The sequence below is a fragment of the Passer montanus genome, unplaced genomic scaffold (genome assembly GCF_014805655.1).
Source record: "Passer montanus isolate IOZ18808 unplaced genomic scaffold, ASM1480565v1 scaffold1, whole genome shotgun sequence".
Lineage (NCBI taxonomy): Eukaryota > Metazoa > Chordata > Aves > Passeriformes > Passeridae > Passer > Passer montanus.
Genome location: NW_024356504.1, coordinates 13291251 through 13314435, shown reverse-complemented (window position 1 = coordinate 13314435; position 23185 = coordinate 13291251). Strand labels below are relative to the sequence as shown.

At 49.9% G+C, this 23185-nt stretch overlaps 1 protein-coding gene across 3 annotated transcripts in view; it reads left to right on the top strand.

Moving 5' to 3' along the window:
* Nucleotides 1–23185, top strand: part of TTLL4 (tubulin tyrosine ligase like 4) — a 27522-nt gene extending 4337 nt beyond the window's left edge. For 2 of the 3 annotated variants that reach the window (XM_039697250.1, XM_039697258.1), the window contains exons 2-19: nt 2673–3921; nt 4583–4692; nt 5119–5182; nt 7347–7471; nt 7863–7973; nt 8900–8976; nt 9806–10000; nt 10084–10166; nt 11269–11397; nt 12022–12144; nt 14158–14256; nt 14819–14953; nt 15680–15817; nt 17666–17768; nt 18308–18518; nt 20762–20832; nt 21424–21506; nt 22310–23185. In XM_039697250.1, coding sequence (XP_039553184.1) covers nt 2729–3921; nt 4583–4692; nt 5119–5182; nt 7347–7471; nt 7863–7973; nt 8900–8976; nt 9806–10000; nt 10084–10166; nt 11269–11397; nt 12022–12144; nt 14158–14256; nt 14819–14953; nt 15680–15817; nt 17666–17768; nt 18308–18518; nt 20762–20832; nt 21424–21506; nt 22310–22451 — 3192 coding nt within the window. In that variant the 5' untranslated portion in view covers nt 2673–2728 and the 3' untranslated portion in view covers nt 22452–23185. Of the gene's footprint in view, nt 1–36; nt 1467–2672; nt 3922–4582; nt 4693–5118; nt 5183–7346; nt 7472–7862; nt 7974–8899; nt 8977–9805; nt 10001–10083; nt 10167–11268; nt 11398–12021; nt 12145–14157; nt 14257–14818; nt 14954–15679; nt 15818–17665; nt 17769–18307; nt 18519–20761; nt 20833–21423; nt 21507–22309 lie in introns of those variants that run through there. The other variant, XM_039697267.1, reaches the window with a different exon arrangement.

Here is a 23185-nt window from a genome sequence, read left to right as displayed (position 1 = left end):
GAGATGTGGCAGCTGCTGTCCTGTTGTGACCACAGCCTGGCATATGAAGGTGCCTCCCTCCATCTCCATCAGGCCTCCTGGATGCTCAGCAGCTGCTTTGTCGAGCTGTCCTTGCAGTAAGGATGGGAGACAGTTTTTGGGTGGACATTAGAGTTGGCTGTGCTGGCATGCAGGAGGTGTGAATGGAGGGAAGGACAGGCAGCATGGACTGGTGCTGTCAGTCTGGATGCATCCTGGCCTGCCTCCTGTGAGGGCATCTTCCTTTCATCCCTCCTGCCCCTATCTCTGAGCTCCTGTGTCTCCACAGGGAAACAGTGATGGTGACTAGCTGTTGGCCAACCTTGGCCTTACCTGAAAGCTGTGCTAAAGGCCCTGCAGCTTTCTTATGCAGCCCCTGCTTGCTGCACACCCCTCCCCTCTGCTGGCCCAGACACTTCTGCAACTCCATGACAAAACTGCTCCAGAGAGGGGCAAGCTCAGCCCATCCTTGCCTGCTACTGTGGACCTGGGTTCCAGCCAGTGTTAGCTAAGGCTGTGCCATGGCCAGACCTCCACTGTGGCATCCACAGCTGTCAGCAGCACCCCCGGGCCTGTGTCTGTCACATGTGTGCTACTGTTGTCACTTACTGCAGATCAGGGTCACACAGGACTTCTGCTGGCATTTTCACACCTGTGAATAAGCTGACTGTAAGATTCACAGCCCTTGTTACAGCTTCATTAGGCCACATCACTTTTATTTTTACAGCAGGATGATCCACTGATAGCTGTAAAGCCGGGTAGAGATGAAGTACAGATGGCTTTCACTTCAGGCTGGTTTTACAAGGTCATTCACAGCCGGGTGAGAGTGCAGGCCATGGCCAAACCGGCAGTGCAGGTGGTGACGCCGCAGTGGCAGACCCTCTAAGCAGGAACACTTTCATTCTCCCTGGGTTTTAATTTGCTCTTTAACACCTATGTTCACTGGTGTGCTAGGGTCACTCTGTGCTCTGAGTGTGCTTGTGAGCTGGGGTGGGCAGTGTGTGCAAGCCAAGCTCCGCTCCCTTGTTTACTGGTGGAAATTTGAGCTGGGCAGGTGACGGCATCTGAGCCACAGCTTCGTCGCTCTGTGCTAATCGCTGTGAATGTCACAACAGAGCCAGGTCTGCTGCTGGGGGCAGATTGGGTAGCAATGGAATAGTGTTGTACATCTCAGTTGTGGGATTCTATTCCCTGGGGTTTGGAGCCCCTCTGGGCTGCAGCTCCCACTGGGATGCAGGTGCCTTGTCCTCATCAGGAGTTCTCAGCTTGACTGTATAAGCACTAACAAGCAATGCAGATGTATGGGTGTGCTATGGACTTGGCACTTTCCATATTTCCTTGCAGAGCTTGGCAGGGTAGTAGCTCTCCTTGAGGATGTATAGCTCCTATCGGATCCTGCATGGGATGTTCCATCTTCTACATCCTCTGGCTGAGATGCTGCTGATCTGGTATGTGCTGGAAACTGGAGCTGATTCACAGGTTGAGAAGGTCTGGCAGGTGTAGGTCAGTCTGACCCAGCCCTGTGGTGGTGTGAGCTGCTGTGATGGTGCTACAGAGCAACCTCAGGGTCTCCAAGCTACACTTTAACTGCTGCATCTGAGGCTTGTCTTTCAAGTGAGACAGGAATGTGTATGTGTATGGCAAGAAAAGGAAGAGTGTTATGGTTGATGCACTGCATATCCTTCTTTTTATACCTTTTTTTTTTTTAATATGCAAGTGTGTGAGAGCTAGGTGGAAGAACCAGCCAGCCTGCTTGGAATACAAATTCTTATCACAGCTGTATCCAGGGGCCCTCCAGGCATGTGTTAAAGCAATAACTGGCTAGTGGTTTATTTTCTCTTTTCCCTTCTCCTCAGGCAAGAGGATGTTGCAGGTATGGTGCAATAGTTCATTCTAGGAAGATTCAGGACCCTTATGCCTGCAGCTCTGTGGTCTGCCAGTTTGGTCCTTGCAGGAGACTTTTCTGAAGGACTGCATTGGGGAGAGATGTATGTGCACAGTACTGTCAGTCTCTGCTGGAAACAGAGGTGTTGATGTTAGAACAGCCCTGCATTTCGTTCTTGCTGCCTTCTCAGTCCTGAGCTCTATAGGAAGCCTTTAGGCCTCACTAAGCTTTTCTACAAGACTGAGAAACATGTTCCTTTTAAAAGCAAGGGCTGAGGTTCTCATCTAGTCATGTAATGTACTGGGCTGAAGCTTTAAGGAGCAGGGAGAAAAAATAAGCAGATATTTTGGCATTTGTGGCAGAGTCAGGAGGCTGATGTTGGAGACACAGAGCTGTAGGAGTGGGTTCCAGCTGCCATGTGGGTCCCAGGCAGGCAGCCTCTTGTTGCAGACAGGGTGACTGTGCTGGAGCTGCTACCCCATGGCCCTGGTAGTCAGGCACCCCTGTGTGTTTGCAGGGCACAAGCTTTCCTGCAGATGGCTCTCTTTACATTGTTCTTTGCATCCTCTGATTTCATGTGAGATGCCAGCCATTCTTTGACTTGGTCTCCAGAGACTCTTGGTGAGCTCAGTAAATGGGAGATGTGGTTTTCATCCTGCAGGAAAAACAGCTCACCCTGCTTTCCTCATGTGGCATTAGGCTGAGTGCTGTGCCCTGACAGCACTCAGGACAGGACAACAGTGTCTTTCATGCTATCCTTTTGTTTCAGGCCAGCAAAGATGCTGCTGTAGATGACTGACTGTGCCTCAAGTGCTATGGCTCTACATGGCGTCTGCAGGACCAGACCATGCTAATCTGGGCCCCAAAGAGCAGAAGAGCATTGGGCTGGAGTCAGGCAGCCTTCCGGCAGAAAGACCTCAGCCCTGCTGGCCCTGGCGCCTCGCTCAGCAGCAGGCGAAACCCGTCTGGAATTTAGAGAAGAGATATGCGAGCGCTTTCCAGGATCGCATCCTGCTGCCCTCAGGGATCCCTCTGCAGCAATCCTGCTTCTTGTGCTCACCATCACTATGCCATGCACAGCCCACTGAAGACAGCCTCCAAAGCCCTCCAGATGCTGGCTCTGCCGCGGGAAGGGTGATGTCTTCTCTGCTGATGGAGCCCTGCCTCTTGGCAGAGGAGCGCTCTGGAACTGGAGTTGAAGGCTCTGCCCTCGGCTCAGGTCAGCAGGCTGCCAGCTCCTGTAGACCAGTGCTCAATAACAACTCCTTCCTACGGCCAAGCAGTGCTAAAGTGCCTTTTCTACAGTCACTGAAGATGAAAAAGGTGGAAAACACCCGGAGTTTTCTTGCTGCTTCATGGTCCCTCTCCGGGGATAGTAGAGACAGCTTCCCTAGCAGCCTGATCAACAGGGCAGTACCGGACACCAATGTTGTGCCAGAGAAAAACAAAATCCCCTCCAATACTCCTGTGCCAAGCAGTGTGATCCTCAGGAAGGATCAGTGCTCGTTGGAGGATGCTGAGGGGAGATCTCACAGCTCAAAAGAGAAGGCACCGGAGAAGAGCCTCTTGAAGGCTGTGCAGCAGCTACCTACTCAGGCTGCCACACACAGAGGCTTTGGGTGCCAAGTGGAAAGTTCTGGCCTTATGAATGTGGGCAGCCTGTCCAACCAGAACAGCAGGAGGAGGCAATCCACCCAGAAAGAAACCATTGCTCCCCTGAGCTTGGAGCTGGGGAGCCATGGCCTTACCAGTAGCTCGAGCCTCAGGGGCGCCTGTGGAGCCGTTGCCCGCGCTGGGCGGATCAGTGTCTGTCCCTTGGCCTCGCGTGCCAGCGCTCCTGGCTGCAGCACCGGCTGCTGTCCCCTGGGTTTGCGGAGCCCTCTCTGTGCCGGGGACCACCTGGCGAGAACAGAGCCGCCGCTCTTTGCTGCCATCTCTGAAGTGGCAGCACAGGTGTCCACCATCCAGCTGGAGGAAGAAGAGAAGCGGGCCCAGGCTGTGGTCTCAGGAAAGCTTAAGTAAGTAGAGGCAGGAGGAGGAGGGAGGGTGCAGCAGGATGTGCCAGGCTGGCCATTGTGTCTGTGTGTGTTGGGAGAGGATGCACTCTTCCTGAGGTGGCCATAAGGATAACCATAGGCTGTGTCCATGAGCAAAACCCAACTGCAGCATCCTAGTGTGTGGGGCACCTTCCTGCAGCCCCCAGCTTGATACAGGCACTTGGGATGGCTCCAAGCTGTTCCATCTTCTCCTTCAACCACAGCCTGGAATTACTGTGTGGCATTTCTAGTTTGTTCTCCTGAGCTGGGGGGGCCTTCCTGCAGTGGGAAGCTCTGCACATATGTTGAATGAAGCCTGCTGTTGAACCAGGCCTTCCTAGCCAGAGACATGGTTCATAAAAGAACACAGAGCTAATACTGTATAGAGGGTGTGAGGACATGGAGCTCATGCTCTCCTGCTAGGAGAGGGTGTTCTTTTTCCTCTTCTTTGTAGCTGCTCTGGAACATGTTCCTTTTCAGCGTGGTCTGGGGCCTCTCCATCTTGCTAGCTTGGGATGATTGCTTGTACATCAGCACTGGAGAGGGCAGTGCCCACGTTATCTCATGCTGCCTCATGGGCTTCTGGGTTTTTGGCCCCAGAAAGCATGTGCCATTGCTTTTGATGTTATGTCCTTTGTCCCAGCGCTACTGCTGAGAAGTCACTGCTGGAGCTGAGCCATCCCCAGGATGAAGCAGAGGAAGAACTTCCTGATGGCCTGGATGAGAGCTGCAGTCAAGAGGAGTATGAGGACAGTGAGTGCTGGTACCCCAGGGAGGGCTGTGCTCCATGCCTCAATGTGGGGAGTGCAGGAGCTGTCTGGGAGCTGGGGGTCAGCACAGCTGCCCTCCTGTCGTACATTCATGCTGTCATTTCAGGATGTACTGAACCCAAAAGTGATGTAACAGCAAGGAGGAACTGCATGGGTTCCTTCCGGGAGCAAGCTAGGGCTCACCACTGTCCTTCTCCAGAACTTACCCATCTCCTCTCTGTGCAGGGCTGTCAGCTCTGCTCCCTTCCCTGTTTTTATGACCCCAATTGGTGGGCAAAAGCCAGATCCAAGGATTTGGGGTAGCTGGAAGGTTCTGTCCCCTGCAGCATTTGTTTCCTCTCTTCTCTCGCTAACTCTGTGTGCATTCACTCCTCACAGAGAAAAAACCTGAGTTTGTTTCCTCCTGCAGGTGACTCGGATGCTTCCTCTGATGCTGATGTGTTGTCCAGCAGCAAGGTGGCTCCTGCATCCAGGTTAGTAGCTGTAAACAGTGCACTGAACTTGGTGTATTTTTCCCAGACTTGTCCCAGGACCCTAGGGAATGGCCTGAGGCTGTGTCAGGGGAGGTTTAGGTTGGATATTAGAAAAAGGTTCTTCACCCAGCGTGTGGATGGGCACTGGAACAGGCTACATAGGAAGTGGCCACAGCACCAGCCTGACAGAGTTCAGGAAGCATTTAACAATGCTCTTGGGCACATGGTGTGACTCTTGGGAATGGTGCTGTGCAGGGCGGGGAGTTGGACTCAGTGATCCATGCGGGTCCCTCCCAAATCAGCATATTCCAGTTGGATATTAGAAAAAGGTTCTTCACCCAGAGTGTGGCTGGGCACTGGAACAGGCTCCCTAGGAAGTGGCCACAGCACCAGCCTGACAGAGTTCAGGAAGTGTTTGGACAATGCTCTTGGGCACATGGTGTGACTCTTGGGAATGGTGCTGTGCAGGGCGGGGAGTTGGACTCAGTGATCCATGTGGGTCCCTTCCAAATCAGCATAGTCTGTGATTCTGTCATCTTTGCCCTCCATGGGGACAGAAGAGATGGTAGTATGTGGGATAAAGGAGTGAAGGCAGGAACAGATGTCCCAGCCAAAGGAAGTTTCCTTGCTACCCTGCAGACTAGAACTACCTCTCTTGCTACAGGCAGCAGCCTGTAAAGTGCTTAGGGTGCATCCACTGCAGCAAAACAGGGGTCTTAATTTCACTGGCACTGACAGTTGCTGAGTTAGGTTTACTGGATTAAATTGTGCTCTTGCAGTGTCATTGCCCGGCAGATGAAGCAGAGTGGAGGTGTCCTGGGGCAGAGACTGCAAAAGCTCCTTGGAGTTTTATGTCTCAGCATAGCATCCCAGAAACAAGTCCTGGAGCCTGAGTTTTTCTTTAATTTTTGGGAGAGTCTTTGTCTGGCGAGCACTGGTCAGCCTGTGGTCATCTGAGCCCTGCCTTCATGACTCCTGGCTGACCTTTGTTGGACCTGTCTTTGCCCATCCAGCACTGGGAGCTGATCTTGCACCAGGGCTGCCTCAGGCTTTGCTATCTGCCTGACAACTTGCTGCTTCCCATCATGTCATCACTAATCTGGGAGACAAGCAAGGCTTTCTGTGAGCAAGTGTTGAGCCTTAGGGTGCTGCAGGGCTCTGGGTGTGCACATGTGGTTGTGAAAGTCCTGCAGAGGTGATGTAAACTGGCCCAGGAGCTGTTTCTGGCACGATGTGTCTGGTTGGCCTCTGGGGAAGATGGGGGAAGCAGTGTTTGGGCTAATTGTCTCTTGCAGCAAGGAGGGAGGGGTGTTGTGCAGGCTGTGTGCTGGCCCAGCCTCAAAACCTTTGCAGCTGTCTCCTGCCTTCAGTTTGTGTGGGCAAAACCAGTTTTGTGCCAGAGGCTGTTAACCAATATAATCCTTTGCCAATTAATAAACTTGTAATTATTGATTTCGGTACTGAAAAGAAAAAAAACCAAAAAAACCAAGGACTTTGATAAAACACCTCTTCTTCCCTCAGCCTGGTCTCAAATTCTTTTTTGTGACAAGCTACACTCAGTCCCTTCAGAGAGATTGGCAATAGTGTGTTGTAGTTCCTTTCCTTTGCTGCTCTTTGTTCCTTGTTGGATTGCTCTGGTGTGGCTTCTTCCACTGGCTTCAGTGGCATATATTTGAATGTATGAATATATACATTCATTGCAAACCCTACTTTTCACTTCATCACAACCTTGATAGAAACATTACAAATTCTATCCCTCCTTCCAGGTATTGGGGCTTGCTGTTTTAAGGTGTACATTTAATGGGTAAAACTCCATCCCTCTTCCCTGCAACACAACAAAACCACGGGGGTTGCAACAGTTGGATAATGTGTATTACAATCTCCACCCCTTGTTCCCTTGGACTATAGGATTTGTCATGTAAAAGACTCTACTCCTTGCCCCAGAAAATCAAAAGCCCCACAGTGGGTACTTGTCATGTGCATTCATTGCAGACTCATCCCCTCATTGCTGCAGACTGAGTTACTGACCTTAGTGCCCACTGCTTGCACCACATAGCAATGATGGTGCAAATTCCTGATACCCAGATTAAGGCTCCTTCCGGATTCCTTCTTCCTTTGTTACTTTTCACTTTTAGCCAGCTGCCTACTGCTTCATCTTTCTTAGGAATTGCATCGAGTGCCTGGCTCAGCCTGCTGAGGCTCAAGACAAAGTGCTCAAACCAGCCCTTGTCTGCAGTTTATTCCCTAATGTGCCTCCAACTATCTACTTCAGTACTCGGGATGAGACAGGTAAGCCAGGCTCTGCTGTTGCACAAGCTGAGAGTGGCCACCCCATTATTAGGGAGCAAGTGGTGCCAACACACAGCCTGGAGCTGGCTGGCAGTGGCTGTCCTTTACCCTTCCCATGATGAGACCCAGCACTGCTATGAGATCCAAATGACTGCAGTAGACTGTTACTTCCATTGTCTGGAGCATAACTCAGGCTGCCACTAAATGTTCCAGTGTCCTGGATCTCCCCCAGCTGTGGAGTCTTCTGCTCCATGACAGTTGTGCAATGAGGGCTATGCAGCCTTGTCTACAGGCCTGGTGCCTGTGCAGCAAACCATAAGAATTTTGCAGCTGCGTTAAACCCAAGTATTGTGTTTGTTTTCCTTCAGTCTTTAACTTTTTGTCTTCCTAGTGGAAAAGCTGCCTTGGGAGCAGAGGAAGCTGCTGCGATGGAAAATGTGCAGAGTCACGCCTAACATAGTGAAGCAAACCATTGGCAGGTCTCACTTCAGAGTTAGCAAAAGTAAGTTGGGAGGCAACATTGTGTCCTTCCTTGCCTCCAGTGCCTGTACACAAGAAGGCAGAATGCCTGCAAAAAACAGAGCAGAAGCAATACAGGCTTGGCACTGCAGGGTGCTGGGATCACATTTTTGCCTGTCTGACCTGCAGTATCCAAGATCTGTGGGTCCCAGCAGGGCCTGATCTGCCTCTTGGCTTGCTCCTGGCATAGGCTACAAGGGCTTGCTCCTGGGCTCTCAGGAACTGAGGCAGATGTGAGGCAGGTTTGCTCTGGCTTGCCACTCTGAGTAGGCTGGCCCTCATGTAGTGCCAGGCCCAGCACTGCTGCTCCTTTTACCCATGTACTGAGGAGAAAGGCATCTTCTCTGACCATAACCAGAGTTCTCAGGGTTGGGAATCTTGTCACTGAAGAGATGTGTAGAAGAAGCACTGAGCATTTGCAGCTATGATCCATACTCTGGAATGCAATCTCCTGGAAGTATTTATTGGACTTCTGCATGTGTCAGGAGACCTCTGCACATTCTATTTTGGGGCTGTAATGAGACATGGAGGGCAGAGGAAGTCCTGAGTAGTTAGGGCACACCTACCTGTCCCTCAGCAGCACAGCATTCATTAGCCAACTGCTTAATTTGCCAGCTGTAATGCAGAGAAGTCAGAATGCTGGGCAATTAAAGGCATTCCTTTGACCCTGTACCTCTTCAGGTCCTTGCAACCAGTCGTATTTGCAATGATATGACCCACTTTGTTAACTGGATGCTACTCAGCTCTTGCTGTGGTAGCTTTGCAGTAGTAAGTATGAGTGCTTTGTGCTATAACTGTGCAGCATCCCTGGCATGCTTCTGCTAGCCCAAGGAGATGGGGTGCTGTGGGTTGAGAGGGTGTTATGGGTGGCAGGGTACTTGGTCATGGACTTTTCTGTTTTTCCTGCAGAAAGCAGTGACTGGCTGGGTTGCTGGGGGCACCACATGAAATCCCCTGGCTTCAAAGCCATCAGGGAGCACCAAAAGGTAGGGGCTGTTTTTTTCTGACCTCCTTCACGTGCATGGAGAACGTGTTGCAAGCAATTTGGCTGCCCCTCTCCTCAGGGCCAGGTGTTTGCTGTGAAGCTGTCCCTGCAGTGTTCCTTCCAGAACTGGGAGAGGAGTCCAAGAGACAGGCATAGCTGGGTGGGCATCTCTGCTGTGAGGATGGCTCTTGTATGGACTGGGGCTGTAGCCAAATTGTATTTATTTGTGAGCTTCTCTAAATTCAATCATTGCTGCTTAAAGCAATGCAGTCCTCCCTCTGGCAGAACTGAGGGGCAGGGACAATGCCCTCACTGCCAGTAAGGCATGTACCTTACTCTGATCACAAAGAGTCAGGTGTGGCTCATGGCTTGAGAACCTGTGGACTGGGGCTGTAGCCAAATTGTATTTATTTGTGAGCTTCTCTAAATTCAATCATTGCTGCTTAAAGCAATGCAGTCCTCCCTCTGGCAGAACTGAGGGGCAGGAACAATGCCCTCACTGCCAATGCAGTAAAGGGCATGTACCTTACTCTGATCACACAGAGTCAAGTGTGGCTCATGGCTTGAGAACCTACAAGGGACCAAAGCTTTGGTATCTGTCACAAGTCCCTGCCTGTTCTGAAGAGCTGTGATGCTCTAAACGAGGCAGTTTGTCCCTGCAAAGCTTCAGGAATAGGTGGAATCAGTTTGGGTGCAATCTTGGGGGGGGAGCAAAGACTGTTACCCTGCACTGTATTCAGAAAGGATGTCTCCTCTGCCAAGGGAGCAGGAAGGGGTGGGCAAGGAGTTGGGGAGCAGAGAGATCTCATAGCATCTGTGTTCCTTTCCAGCTAAACCACTTCCCTGGTTCATTTCAAATTGGAAGGAAGGACCGTCTGTGGCGCAACCTGTTAAAGATGCAGGCTCGCTGTGGGAAAAAGGAGTTTAATTTCTTCCCTCAATCCTTCATCCTGCCCCAGGACATCAAATTGCTCAGGAAAGCATGGGAGGAAGGAGCTAGCCGACAGAAATGGATTGTGAAACCAGTAGGTGTAAAACAGAACTCAATACTCTGTCCTTTTGTATGTGCAGGGAGAAGATCTGATCCTTTCTTGTTTGTGCTTTGCAGCCAGCATCAGCAAGAGGCATTGGTATCCAGGTCATCCACAAATGGAGCCAGCTCCCCAAAAGGAGACCACTGCTAGTACAGAGGTGAGTGAATATAAAACCAAGGTTGACACACAGCCTGGGACCTCTTAGTGTCTTGTGTCTCTTGCCAATCCTGGGCCCTTACCAGTATGTGGCAAAGTAGAAGTACCTGATTTTCGTCTGGAGATTTCTCTGGAGACTGCCTGGTTGTCCTGCTGCTGGAAGCTTGGCTCCATCAGCTGCAGGTGGGCTTACTGGAGTGCTGCTGTCTCTATGTAGATATTTGAGGTCTCAGACACAACTTGGTTTCATGAGCTTTCTGGAGCTTCTGTCTGGCAGGTGGACAGCTTCAGCTCTGCTGTGATCCAGCTCCCACTGCTCTGTACTCTGGGGCTTGGCATGCTTGGAGACAAACAAACCTTATCCAGTTCACACAAGCACAGTGGGAAGACAAGTCCCAGGGAAGAGGTGGCAGTTGTCAAAGACTTGTTCTTATCTGTACTTATCTGAGTTAGAATGGTTCAGTAAGAGCCTCAGTGCATGTAGATGTTAGTCAAAGGATTTTTTTGAAATAACAGTGTTCTCAATTTCCTTCCTCTTCTGCAGAAAAGTGGAATAGTTCATCTTGATTTGAGGTTGCTTTCTGGGAAGGTTCTTGTGAGAGCAGGAAAACTGCAGTGTTTGGCAGACAGGGAACTGTTGAGTTTGCTTGTTAGTTCTGCCTGTCCACTTTCCATGCAGAGATAAACTTCCTTATGGAAAATCATGAACTTCAGGGATGAATAATCAAATGATTTGGATTAAAATACCCAACTGTTTCTGCTTACTGTACAAAACCATCTGTGGTGTACTGTATGTCTTAGATGTTCCTGAAAATTGTGATCAGCGTTGTGGGTGTGGAAAAGCTACTGCGCCTTAAAACTGAGGAAAATCTCTTCAAAATGGAACTGAGCAGAAGGAAACACTGCTTATGTGCTGCAGGAGCTCCTTGTGAATGGGAGAGCTGCTCTTTCTCTCATTTTGTCTGCGATGTGATTAACTTGGAAATGCTGTGCAAAAAGCCTTCTGTATTGATCCCTTGTTTTGCCAGGGCTTCTGAATTGGGGGTTAGAGATGTTCCTGCATATGAAAATCCTAACCCTTATGTGCTTACTTCCCTCTGCAGATATCTGCACAAACCCTACCTCATTGGTGGCAAGAAGTTTGACCTGAGGATCTATGTTTACGTCACTTGCTATGATCCCCTCAGGGTCTACCTGTTCAAGGACGGATTGGTTCGCTTTGCCAGCTGCAAGTAGGTTGTGCAGGAGAGAGCTGCTGGGGGCTGCCTTGGTGCCCAGGCACCTGTGGCTGTGGTACCTGCCTTGGCTGGGGCAGGAGGGAGTCAACCCCTATAAGGTGATGCTTAAAGCTGCATCTTGCTTGCTTAAGAGGCACTGCGGAAACACACGAGGTCGCTGCAGGTGACTGTTGAAAGGGAGTGTGAGAGGATGCTGCCTACATCCAACCTTCCCAATGAAAGATCAGCTCAGTGTAAAGCAGTTCTTGAAATACATCATCTGTGCTTCATTCTGCATAAAGGCTGGCACACCAGAAACTGACATGTTTCTTCCAGTGTTCATTGTATTGCCTCAGGCTGTTGCAGTTCCATCAGTGCTTCTGCTCACTGATACTCTGGCTTTTATTTCTTGAGGATATGCTGTGAGGGTGGGATTGCATGCCACTGTCCCAAGGCAGCTTGTTCTGTCTCATGTTTTGTTCATTAGCTCTGGGTCTGTGGGGACAGAGAGCTGCAGGCAGCAGGGCTGGTGGATGGCTGAGAGTGGTCTGGGATGAGAACAAAGTTTGTGCCTGCCTCGTTGACCTGGGGACAGCCCCTTCAGTCTTGGACAGCTTGTGTTCCTCTTGCCTTCTCCAGGTACTCCTCCTCAATGGATAGCCTCAGCAACAAGTTCATGCACTTGACCAACTACAGTGTGAACAAGAAGAACACGGAGTACAAATCCAACTCAGATGAGACTGCTTGTCAGGGACACAAATGGTAGGTGCTGCTTTTAGGGTACAAGGCAACTCTTTCTATTTCCCATTAAGTCAGACTTTTTCAGTATTCTTACCCAAAACTTGAACTTGCTTTCTGTATCATCTGCTCCCACTTGGAAAACTGAAAGAACAGAGTGATTTTAGCATGAGTTAGTGTCAATGGAATCTGAATGGTCTCTGTGGCTTGTGACTCATCCTGTCTGCTACTGCTTGAGCTGAAAGTGCTGTCCATCCTGCCTGTGTTTGTGCCATTCCCTGCTTCCAACGCTGCACTCATCTCTGCTCATTCATCCCCTTCCCCTGTTGTGGGGGTGATGGGATGTGGTTAAAGCAGACTCTGATTGGCTTTTGTTAGGTATTGAATGGGTGATGCTTAAATTGGCTAGATGGGAGCTTCTGCCCACCTCACTCTTGACTTTGCAGTAGAGGCGAGAAGGGGACAGCTCTGGTTCAAAACTGTTAATTTATGTGCTATTATGTGTTAATCTATGTGTCATTTCAGTGGGGATAGGAGCAATGGTGCCATTTCTAGGCTTTTGGGAGGAGGGCTGCAATTTTGCAGGAGTTCCCATTCCTTGCTGTCCCATGGGTGAATGGATGCAAGCCCCAGGAACTTGTCTCTGATTCCATGGTGGTGTTTGAACCCTTTTAAAAATAGTGCAGGATAGAGTTCTCAGTTCTCAGCCTGAAGAGCTACTGCACTTCAAAGGGAGTTGCAGAAGATGTTTGGTTGTGGCCAGATCACTTAGACCTGCACCTGCTCCACAGTGGTCTCTTCCTCCACTGGGACTTCTAGCAGGGTCTGCTACCTCTCAGCAGTTGCAATTGCATGGAGGTGGGATTGTGTGGGTGTCCCATACTTGCATGCAAGTGAATGCTGGCTGCTCCTGTGTTAAAGATAAGTGTGGCTGTAATCCACTCCATCTTGTATGCAGGAAGCGTGACCTTTGGATTCCTGGCCATTAGCCACATGGTCTCATTTGAGAAATATCTCAGCATCCTTGGCTCAGTGTCAGAGTAGCTTGCAGCACTCAGTGTGGTATGGGAAACTCCTGTAAAAGCATAGATGCTCCCCCATACCATCTTGTTACCACATTTTTCAGAAATTCTTTTAATCACTGAAGCCTCAGTGAAGTGGCTTTAGCTGAAACATTTTTGGGGTCTTGTTGGATTCCTGCTGAGCTTCTTTGCAGTGCTGCGGGGGAAGGCCTGCAGGAAGGGAGGTTTGCTGAGGACATGGAGGGGGAGGGAAAGGAAGATCTGGGCCTGACTTACCTTGCTCATGTGCTAATTTGGGACTGTGCTGAGAGAAGTCTATGACATATTCATGTTCCTAGTAGCTTGGGCCTTCAAAACCAGGGGCCAGGCTGGGGAGAGCAGTAACTAGGAACTGAGAGGCTTGAGGATGTCAGGCGGATTGCCATGTCAGGGAAGAGCACTGTCAGGGTTCTCCTCTGTTGCTTTCACCACTAGCAGCAAGGAGCTACATATTGGAATCTGAAGTGCAAGGAATTCTGAGAACTTTGGGCCTGTAAGCCAAAGCTTAAACACAGGATTTGATCTGAGACCTTGGGATAAGCTTCTGAACTTGGGTGCTAGAAGCGAGAATGTAGATTTATAACTTAAAACAGAGACACGTTAAACTAAGTGGAAGAAAATTTATAGTTTTAGAGTTTAGTGAAGTTTGTGTGTCATAACATGATTGGCTAAGAAACCTTACACTGCAAAATGAGTCTATAAGATTAAATACTTAAAAATTAGGTCAAAAACAGAAATATCCTTATTAGCAGTGTTTTATTAGTCAATAAATCCTTAAAAGGTCTTGTGACTAGAGGTCTTATGACCTTCTGAACCATGCAGTAAAGATGTGAACCAAACTCACCTTTCCTACCTATGTAGAAGAAAAAAAAAAATCTCATCATCTGAACTCAAAAATCCCATCTCTAACTTATTCAAAATTCCTTCAAAAATCCCCATAGCTACAGAGCTACCTCCTTTGCTTTCTCTCTCACAGGGCACTCAAGGCTCTCTGGAGTTACCTGGCCCAGAAGGGAGTTAATAGTGAGGCCATCTGGGAGAAGATTAAGGACATCGTTATCAAAACCATCATTGCGTGAGTCTTGGCACCCCTTACTCTGTGTGTCTGTGAGGTGCACCTTGGCACCTTGGCCCTTTTGACTGTCCAGTCCCCTCTCAGCCTGGTCCTTTTGCTCTTAACCAAAATGGTGTTACTGCTGTTGGCTTTGGTATTTCTCTGCAGATCTCTCCTTTCATCCTGTTACTTATGCTCCTGCAGTAGCTGCAGTGGGTAAATAGACCTTACATTTCCCTGACCGGGAAGGTCCAGGAAGGTGCAGTGTACCCAAAATTGCCCAGCTTGCCACCAGTTCCTCTGCTTTGCCTGGGAGCCTGAGAGTATGGTCCCTGGTGCAGATTAAATCTTGTATTCAGAGGTGGATGCTGCCTGACACAGCAGGGATGCGCAGGATTCAGTGCTGGATCCATATGTGGTGAGGCAGCAGCAACACACAGGCCTGTGTTGGTCCCTCAGCCCCCCTGCTCCTGCAGCACGTGGCTGCATTACACTTCCAGAACTGTCAACACGTGCTGTGAACAGCCAGAGCTCTGCTGTCTGTCTGACTGTTGAAAACAAGCATTTTTTTCTTGGCTTGCAGTTCTGAGCCGTACGTGAACAGCCTGGTGAAGATGTACGTGCGCCGGCCGTATTGTTGCCATGAGCTGTTTGGGTTTGATATCATGCTAGATGAAAACCTCAAGCCCTGGATCTTAGAAGTCAACATTTCCCCAAGGTAAAGCATATTCTGAGCCACAGCAGAGTGGATAATGGCCTTTCTTTTACTACAAAGTAAGTTTGGCTTGCCATGTCCCCTGTAGCCTGCGCTGAAAGATCATGGGCTTTGAAGCCTCCCTCTCCAGATTTCAGGAATCAAAGCCCTCCCTGTCTGTGAAAGCAACATTCATCTGCAGTTCAGAAAGCTTTTCTGGGCATGCTCCAGCTAGAGCCAGGGAAGGGTATGTTAAAAAAGGAAGGCAAGGAGGGATGTGTCTTGTACAGAACGGGTGATGGCAGAGATTTCTCTGCGTGGGCAGAAGCAGTCAGCAGTTCCACTGCCTCGTGCACCATTCTTCACTTCCTGACCGCATCCGGCCTTGTGGTGTCGGCTGTGCAGGCAGGGCCGGGAGCTGCAGTGTAACCGAGCACGGCCCCTCCTGCCTGAGAGTGGGTGGGCATGAGCTGTACACAGAGCCATGTACACGGGGCTCTGGGGATGGATTTGACTATTTCTAGCAAACTTGGGAAGAGATGGAAAAAAATTAACTATTTTTTCTATTAACCCCTTCAAAGCGCTATTGTCAGGATTTTTCTCTCAGTGTCTTACAGCTGGTTTCACGAGGCAAGGGACAAGCTGGTGTTTGTGTCCCAATCAGTGATAACCCAGGGATTGATCCTGGGGCCATGAGGCTCAACACCTCCATTCAAACACTCAGGCTGATGTGATGCTTCCTCTCTGCAGCCTCCACTCCAACTCCCCACTGGATGTGAGCATCAAGGGCCAGATGATTCGGGACCTCCTCAACCTCGCTGGTTTTGTTCTGCCCAGCATGGACAGTGTGGCTCCAAGGACACAGACAAGAAGTGGCTCTACCTACAGGTTACCCCCCTTCTCTGTCAGAGAAGCAGGCTTTTTTCTTGAGGGATTTCATCTGGGGGGGTTGCTTGGAGCCCAGCAAATGTGGGATTTTAGCTGTTGAGAGCCTGTGCTTGCTGGTGTTTCAGCTATGGGTTCAAAGAACTTGCCTCCTTGCCTGAGTATCTGGTTCCTGTGGTCTCTCCAAAGCAGAAGGATTTATGGCCTCTCTGCAGGCCCATAGTTGGAAGTGAGGCAAATGTAATTTGTGCTTGCTCTGCAGTTAGTCAAGTCGTGCTCTCTTGTCCTTCCCCCTGCCAGAACTAATATGATGCTAAGTTTCACTGCCTCTCTGTCTGCTTGGAGGACTGGCTGGCTCTTTTGGGGCTGGATCCACTTACCCTCTGACTTACCAGAACAGATATGCTGCTGCCTGGAGCAAGAGGAGCACCTGTTATTTTGCAAGTGCTGGAGTGATCAGTTCTTTAGGCAGGACTGCAGGTGTCACATGCTGTCAACCTGTGGGTGGAGGTGTGCACAGTCTTACTTCACAACTAACATGGCTGTTTTTTGCAGAATGCTAATTCCTGGGTGTGTGTCCAGCCAGACCCTTAATACTTCTGTGTTTCACCACAGCTAGGGCTTATCCTGGTTTCAAACCTGATGGCTGGAAGGAAACCAGTCTGTTCCCTTCCAGCAGAATGGCTGCTGGCCATATGTCATTGAAGGATCAGCTTGCTGGGTTAAGCACCAGCATGCAGCGATGTGTGGGCATGCCAGAAGATGGGACTCTTGCCCTCTGAGTGCCTTCAGTGGAGAAGCTTGGAACATGGGTCTGTTCCAGATGGGGAGCTCTCACCAGCTTGTCTGCGGTGCTTTGATCACATGCTGGTTTGCCACTTCCAGTGGAAGTGCAGAAGGGCAGGTGTCCTCAGAAAGACCTGCAGGGGATTAAGTGGATCCTTAACATGGTTCAGATGATGCATTACCAGATTTCTTGCATCCAGAGGCAAACTTGTTTAACTGTATTTCCTGCCCTGGGAAGCATATGAAGGGGGTGGTTTTTTTGCATATGGGCAGAATTCCAGTAGATCTTCATGTTGTCCAAACACCATGCAGCACAGACTCAAGGTCCTGCTCTCCCTGTTTGGATCTGCACACAACTATTGAGTTTTGCAGCAGCAGCAGAAAAAAACCCCAAAAAACTATATTGATAGATGGGTTAAAAGGTTTTCAACAAGTGTCTCCCAGATTCTGGCATCCCCAAATCATTCAGTTGGCACTTAGAATAGATGGTTGCTGGTCAGGTAGTACAAAAGACCGGGACTTCCCTTGGCAGGTGGCTGAATTTGAGTCCTGAGAGTACTTTGATATTGCCAGAGGAAGTTTTTGATCTAAGAATTCTCTTCTTCCTTGTACAGTACCAGTACTGGGTACTTGTACCCCCATGCCTGTGCTCGCAGTTAGGAAGCTGTGTTCCAAGTGAGATGTAAAGATGAGATCCCACCAGGCTTCATGTGCTGTGAATCACATCATGGTGTGTCTTTGACCCTCTTGCATCCTATGTGAGTGTGAGGTGATGGCTCACCTTTTGGGTGAAGGAACACTGAAATGCCTTAGTGAGGAGCTGGCATAGTCCTTCCAGTTTCCCTGCCCACATCCTTCCCAGGTTCTGTGCTGGTGCACAAGGCCGTGGATCCATTACTGATCTCGGAACTAGTGAAATCCTTGGAGAAAGTGTTCTCTCCTCCATGTCATTTTCATGAGGCTGTCATTACTCTCTCAGAACTTGCTGCTCAGAAGAGCAGTACTGCCATGACAGGAATTTGTCTTCTCTGCTTAAATGCTTTGTTGTTTCTCTTGTGTCCTCAGTCTGGGCAGTGCTGTGAAGGAGAAGTCCAAGCCAATATCTGAGCATTTGAGAGCAGAGAAGATGAAGAAGGCCTATTACTTGATGCAGAAGATACCTGACCAGGTACAAAACAGCCTCCTCTGTTACTTGCATTATCATGCCAAGCCCATGTCCCAACCAGTCCCACATGTCTATCCCTCTTCAGATTGTGCTCTTCTCTGAAGTCAGCCAAATGATAGGGTGCACTTGCGCTCCAGTGGGTTACAAGACAGCTGGTCAGAAATAAACTGGGTTTGCTTAAGCCACAGTCTCACTGACTCATCTGTACATTAAAATAGATGTGTGCTGAGGGGTACATTACCCACCAGTCCCCAACTGCCTGCTCCTCCTTATGTGTCTGTACAGCTCTTAGAGCCTTTGCCAGCTGACCCCTGTGCTGAGTTAGTAGGGCCACTGTCCTTGTGTGACTCCTGCCAGTGTATTTAAGAGAGACTGGGCTGCAGAATTGGTGTTCTCTTCAGTTCTGTGCAGCGTTGGTGTCACCATAGAGTCTAGATTCCTTCCACAGTTTCCATGTGGCCTTTGTCCCAAAGATCTCAGACACATGGAGACCTCTGCTTGAGAGATGCTTCTCCCTGACCTTGGGTTGCTCTTATCTGCAGGATTTTTATTCTTCTGTCTTGGACATCCTGACTCCAGATGACGTCCGCATCCTGGTGGAGACAGAGGATGAGTATTCCCGGCGCGGGCAGTTCGAGCGGGTGTTCCCCAGCCACATCTCCATGCGGTACCTGCGCTTCTTCGAGCAGCCCCGTTACTTCAACATCCTGGTGACCCAGTGGGAGCTCAAATACTACTTGAATAGACACAAAGGTAACTGCCCTCCAAAGCCTGGCACAGCCACCTGACTCAGGCAGGCTGCCTGCCAGCAGTCGTGGGAGACTTGTGAGCTATGCATGTTGAGGGGGAGCTGCCTGCCTGCATGCTAACCCCCAGGAAATGTGTTACCTTCCCAGACTGCTTCAAATATCACAAAAAGCTTATTCTGACTTGATGAGAGGTGATGACTGTTCTGGTACGCACAGCACCAGCACTTCTAGGTGCCCTGGGCATGAAGCAGACTGGGATTTTGTCTTCAACCTTTAGCTTTGGCCTCTTACTGTGTTTCTCTGCTCTCTTTTGATGGAGAAACAGCTGGATTTGCTGGGCTTTGCTCTTGACAAGTGATCTGTGAAGGAAAAATTTGGCCTATTCCTCAGTCTCCTGCAGCTTTCTAATTGATGAAAAACAATCAGCATACAAATGGAATTTTTTCCTGAACACTAGAAGTCTAGCTAACATTTCCATCCTTTCAGGACACAATTCTGTATTTTAATAAAAAACATTATCCTTTAATGAGGCATAGCTGGGCCGGACCAATTCCTTCTCACCCAGGGTTGCCTCTATCAGGGCAGCAGCATAAACTGTTTAGGGGAGAGTCAGTGAGGTCCAGCATGAAGGGTTAGAGAAAATAAAAAGAGACTGTGGCTCAGGGCTTTCCATCCGATATCTGATCTAGATGGAGAGGCTTCTGGAGGAGCTGGCCCTCCACTGCATTGACTGTATGTGTGCTCCTCACCTGGCTGTCAAGGAGGGAAAGAAGAAAAATGCTTTTGTCGCTTTTCATTGGTGTTAAAGCAAGTATCAAAGGGGTCAGTAACAATCTTTCACGGAGAGCTGGTAACATCATAGCCTTCTCTGGCTATGTTGTCAGCATGTGTCATCCTTTGCCTTGCTAATATCTTTGCTGGATGATCTTCCATCAACTGGAACAAAGATTCTGTCATCGTCCTCACTGAAGTGCTGCCCTGAACTTTGCTGCTCAGGCAAGGGTCCTGGTTCAGTGCTTCAGCTTCCCCAAAGAAGCCAGGCGAGCAGATTTCCTCTATCCCATCACTGCTCTTTACCTCTGAGCAGAACTCACTCTCCCCCATCCCCTTCCTGTTCCCCTGTGTTCCATGCAGCACTCCTCTTTTCCAGGCCAGCAAAATGCAAAGCCCAGGCTGGTGCACAGACCCAGGAGAAGGCATCTGAGCCACCCTGCTCCCCTTGGCCCCCAACATGTGGGTTTTTTTTAACAGGGTTCTGGGGCTTCCTGAAAGGTCACCAAGGAACAAGCTTTGGACAGCAAGGATTTCTCCTGGTACCTTATAGAAAAGATAACCATAGAGAACAGTAATGCCAGCTGAACAGCATCAATGGACTAGCCATTGCTCTGCTGGTTCTTAATTCTCAAGTCACCCTAGCCTTCTGCTATGACCCTAAGGTCCTTAAATAAGAAAACAGGATGGGAGTAGTCCTGGATTTCTCAATATTTTTGAGTTGGCCAAAGAGCAGGGTGCTTGGCTGCAGTGGGGACAGCTAGCAGGAAGCCTTGGAGAAAGTGGAGTCTGTTCACTGCAGTTGAACATATGGCTCTACTTCAAAATGACCTTGCTGTGCTCTGGAGCACCATGTCTTGTGTGTGGTGGGAGGATTGGTCCCTTCCAGTCATACCAGCGATGATCTCGGCTTGTTCCAGTCTTACCCTCTGTCAGGGTTGAAGTCTCAGCCCATCTTGAGCTCTGGATGGATTCCTGAAGGGTGGAGATGCACTGGGATGCTGCAGCTGATCTGTGCTGTGCAAGGAGGAGGTTGCCTGAGCTGCCCTCCTCTGGGAAAGGGGTCAGCAAAGCTGCTCTACATTTGCACGGTGGGAACTTTCACTGGTGCAGCCCAAATCAGGTACTGCTGTTGGCAGGCACTGGGCTCAGGGGGACAGCCAATCTGGTCTAATTCGGCAAATCCTGTGTTGCCCCAGTTTTCCTGTTTCGCTGAGCCTGCTGCAAGCAATGTCTTGGCTCCCTGGGAGGAAGGCAAGCACTGCAGCAGCCCACGCACTGATGTTTGCTCGTACAAAGGGTGAACGCCCTCGGTTTACCCCGTGTTTGCTGGCGCTCAGGCACGTGTTCAAGTGTTATTGCATAGCATGTTCTGTGTGGTCAGCGCAGCATATTTGCATGCCTTGAGCTGGGAAGGCTTAACTCTCTGTAAACCTGGCTGTTTGTTCTCACTTATTGTCTTCTGTCACTTCCTAGGTTTGGAGCTGCTGAAGAACTGGTGTGTCAAAGGGTACCACACTGGGGCAGGGACGGATTTGGCCCAAATGGTGTGTATAACTGTGGGTAAGGTAGGCAGAGAATGGTTGTTTACCTGCACAGAGCTGGGTAGAGATCCTGCTTGCTCTGCTTCCTCTGGCTCTTGTCTTACCCGTTTGCCTTCTCCCTTCTTTGCCAAGGCTCCAGGAGTCTGGAAAAACCCATGCTGCCCTATTTCCCACAAACATGAAGTCATGAACAGTATTATCAGATCTGCAAGTGTTTTGCATCTGAATATCCTTGGGTGCACTGGGCACAGCCCTACATATTTGGCACTTCTCCTGACCACTGTTCCTCTCTGTGAGGGAGTTGTCTCTGTCTGTCACTCCTGTGCCTTACAGCAGAATGCTACTCTGAAAGAAATCTACTCTTTTGACCTCGAGATGCTCTACTCCCACTTTCAGCAGAGGGATTCATTAGGCAGAGAGCAAAGATTGCTCTGTTTGCTATTCTGGGAACAGTCTGGTGGCAGTGACAATGTGCAGCAGTGAGGCAGCTCTAGCTGAAGCTCTCTAGGGCAGCCTATGGCAAAGCACAGCAGGCTTGAGGGATTTTTGCCATGATTTAAATAGCCATTCTGTTGTCTTCCTCTCCTACCACAGTGGTCATTGCCAAAGTCGTTCTTCCTCCAGAAGAGTAGCATTCAATCAAATGGCTTCAGCAAACTGGAACTGGGCAGACTGGGGTGAGTTTGCACTGGCTGTGATGTTCATGGTGTTCATAGTGTGGCTTTTGGACTGGTGTCCTGGTAGAAAACTGGCAGCCCAAAAAGCAGCTTTATTAAGGGGAGAGGAGCAGATTGGTTTGCAGGCTCTGAAGCCTCTGCTCTCTGAGGAGCCAACAGATGGAGCTGGCATGATGTCTGTGCAACTGGGCATGTCTCCTTGGCACTGTAGGCCCAGTTTAGATGGGAGTGAAGCTCAGAACAGCCAGATTAGGTGATGCTTGGAGCTGTCATGGTCAGAACATGCTGGCAAGATATTCCCTGCACTGGAACTTGTATCACTTCAGTGGACACTGATGTGGTTAACAGTGAACAGAGGCTCTTAGCTGCAGTGCTGGCTGGGGGAACAGTGAGGCCTCCAGGTCTGTTGCACTCTCCCAGCTTCCCTGAGTAAAGCTGGGCTACTGACAGCTTCCTGCAGAGGTGGAAGACTGGAGGTTGTCTGGGTGAGACACAGTGAAGGGGAGGTACACCCCTGGTCTTTGGTTCTGAGAGAAAGGTCATCACTGTTCCTGTGCTGAGGTCAGGGTGGTGTTGGGTTTACACACAGACAGGGAGACTGAGTTGTGACCCTGCAGTCCCACTGATACTGGCATTCCTGTTGGGGTCAGTGGCATTGCCTGGAATGGGAGATGGAGTAAGTGAGCCTGGCAGCCGTATCTCTGAGTCCATGTGTTGTGATGTAGCAGATGATTATTGCACTATGGTCCTTTTGGTTCTTTCTCACTGTCCCTAAGAAGCTCAGGGTCTCCTTTTTGTTGCAGCACATGCCTCCCTTCAGCTGGTGAGGATCTCACAAGATGCCTGGAGCCCAGCCCTACTCAGAGCTTACCTCTCAACAAGTGCACTGATGGAGCCAACCAGAGACCTGCTGGCTGCCTCTCTGACACTGCCCTGGTGATGTGACCAAGCAGCCACCGTCCCTCCCTGGGGACACATCAACCTACCTCAAAGGAAGAGACAGGAGCTGGCTCTGTAGAGCAAGGACTGTGGGAGCCCTTTGCACTGCACACTTTTTTGGTGCTGGTTGTAGAGATGTTTTCCTAGGCAAAGAGGAGACCTGTGTGACTTCATTTTCTAAAACAAGTGGCAAAGCTTGAGGAAGTGGGGGTTATCTGGCCTTTGTCCTAGACTGTTCTAAAAGCCTGACATGGTGGTTTCTTTGCTGTGTGGGGGCTGGCTGAGCCTGTCCTTGTCCCCAGTCAGCACAGGCTGAGCCCTTGCTCGCCTGTGTCTGTGTCCTGAGTTGCTGGCAGCTGAGCCTGCTCTTGCCCTGCTCCAGCCTGGCCCCTGGAGATAAGTCCCCAGTCCTCATGCCTGGCAGGGAGTAAAACTGCCCAGTTTTATCCTTTGTGAATGTCTGTGCCAACATCCTGCCCTCCCCCAGCAACAGGCCCTGCAGGAGACCTCAGGCTTGCACATTGCAGCTCCAGAGAGTCCACGGGTACCAGTGTGGCTCCAGTTTGTTGTGGGGGCAGTGGGGCTGCTGGGGAGGGAGCATCCTTCTCAAGGCCATTGGCTCTCTGGTGTGCCCTGCAGCATGTGTGCATAGACTGCAGGCTAGTGCTCTTCTCTTGGGTCTGCTCTCTATTTTCCCTTTGTTTCTGAAGGATTTCTATTAAATTTTAACACTCAACTGC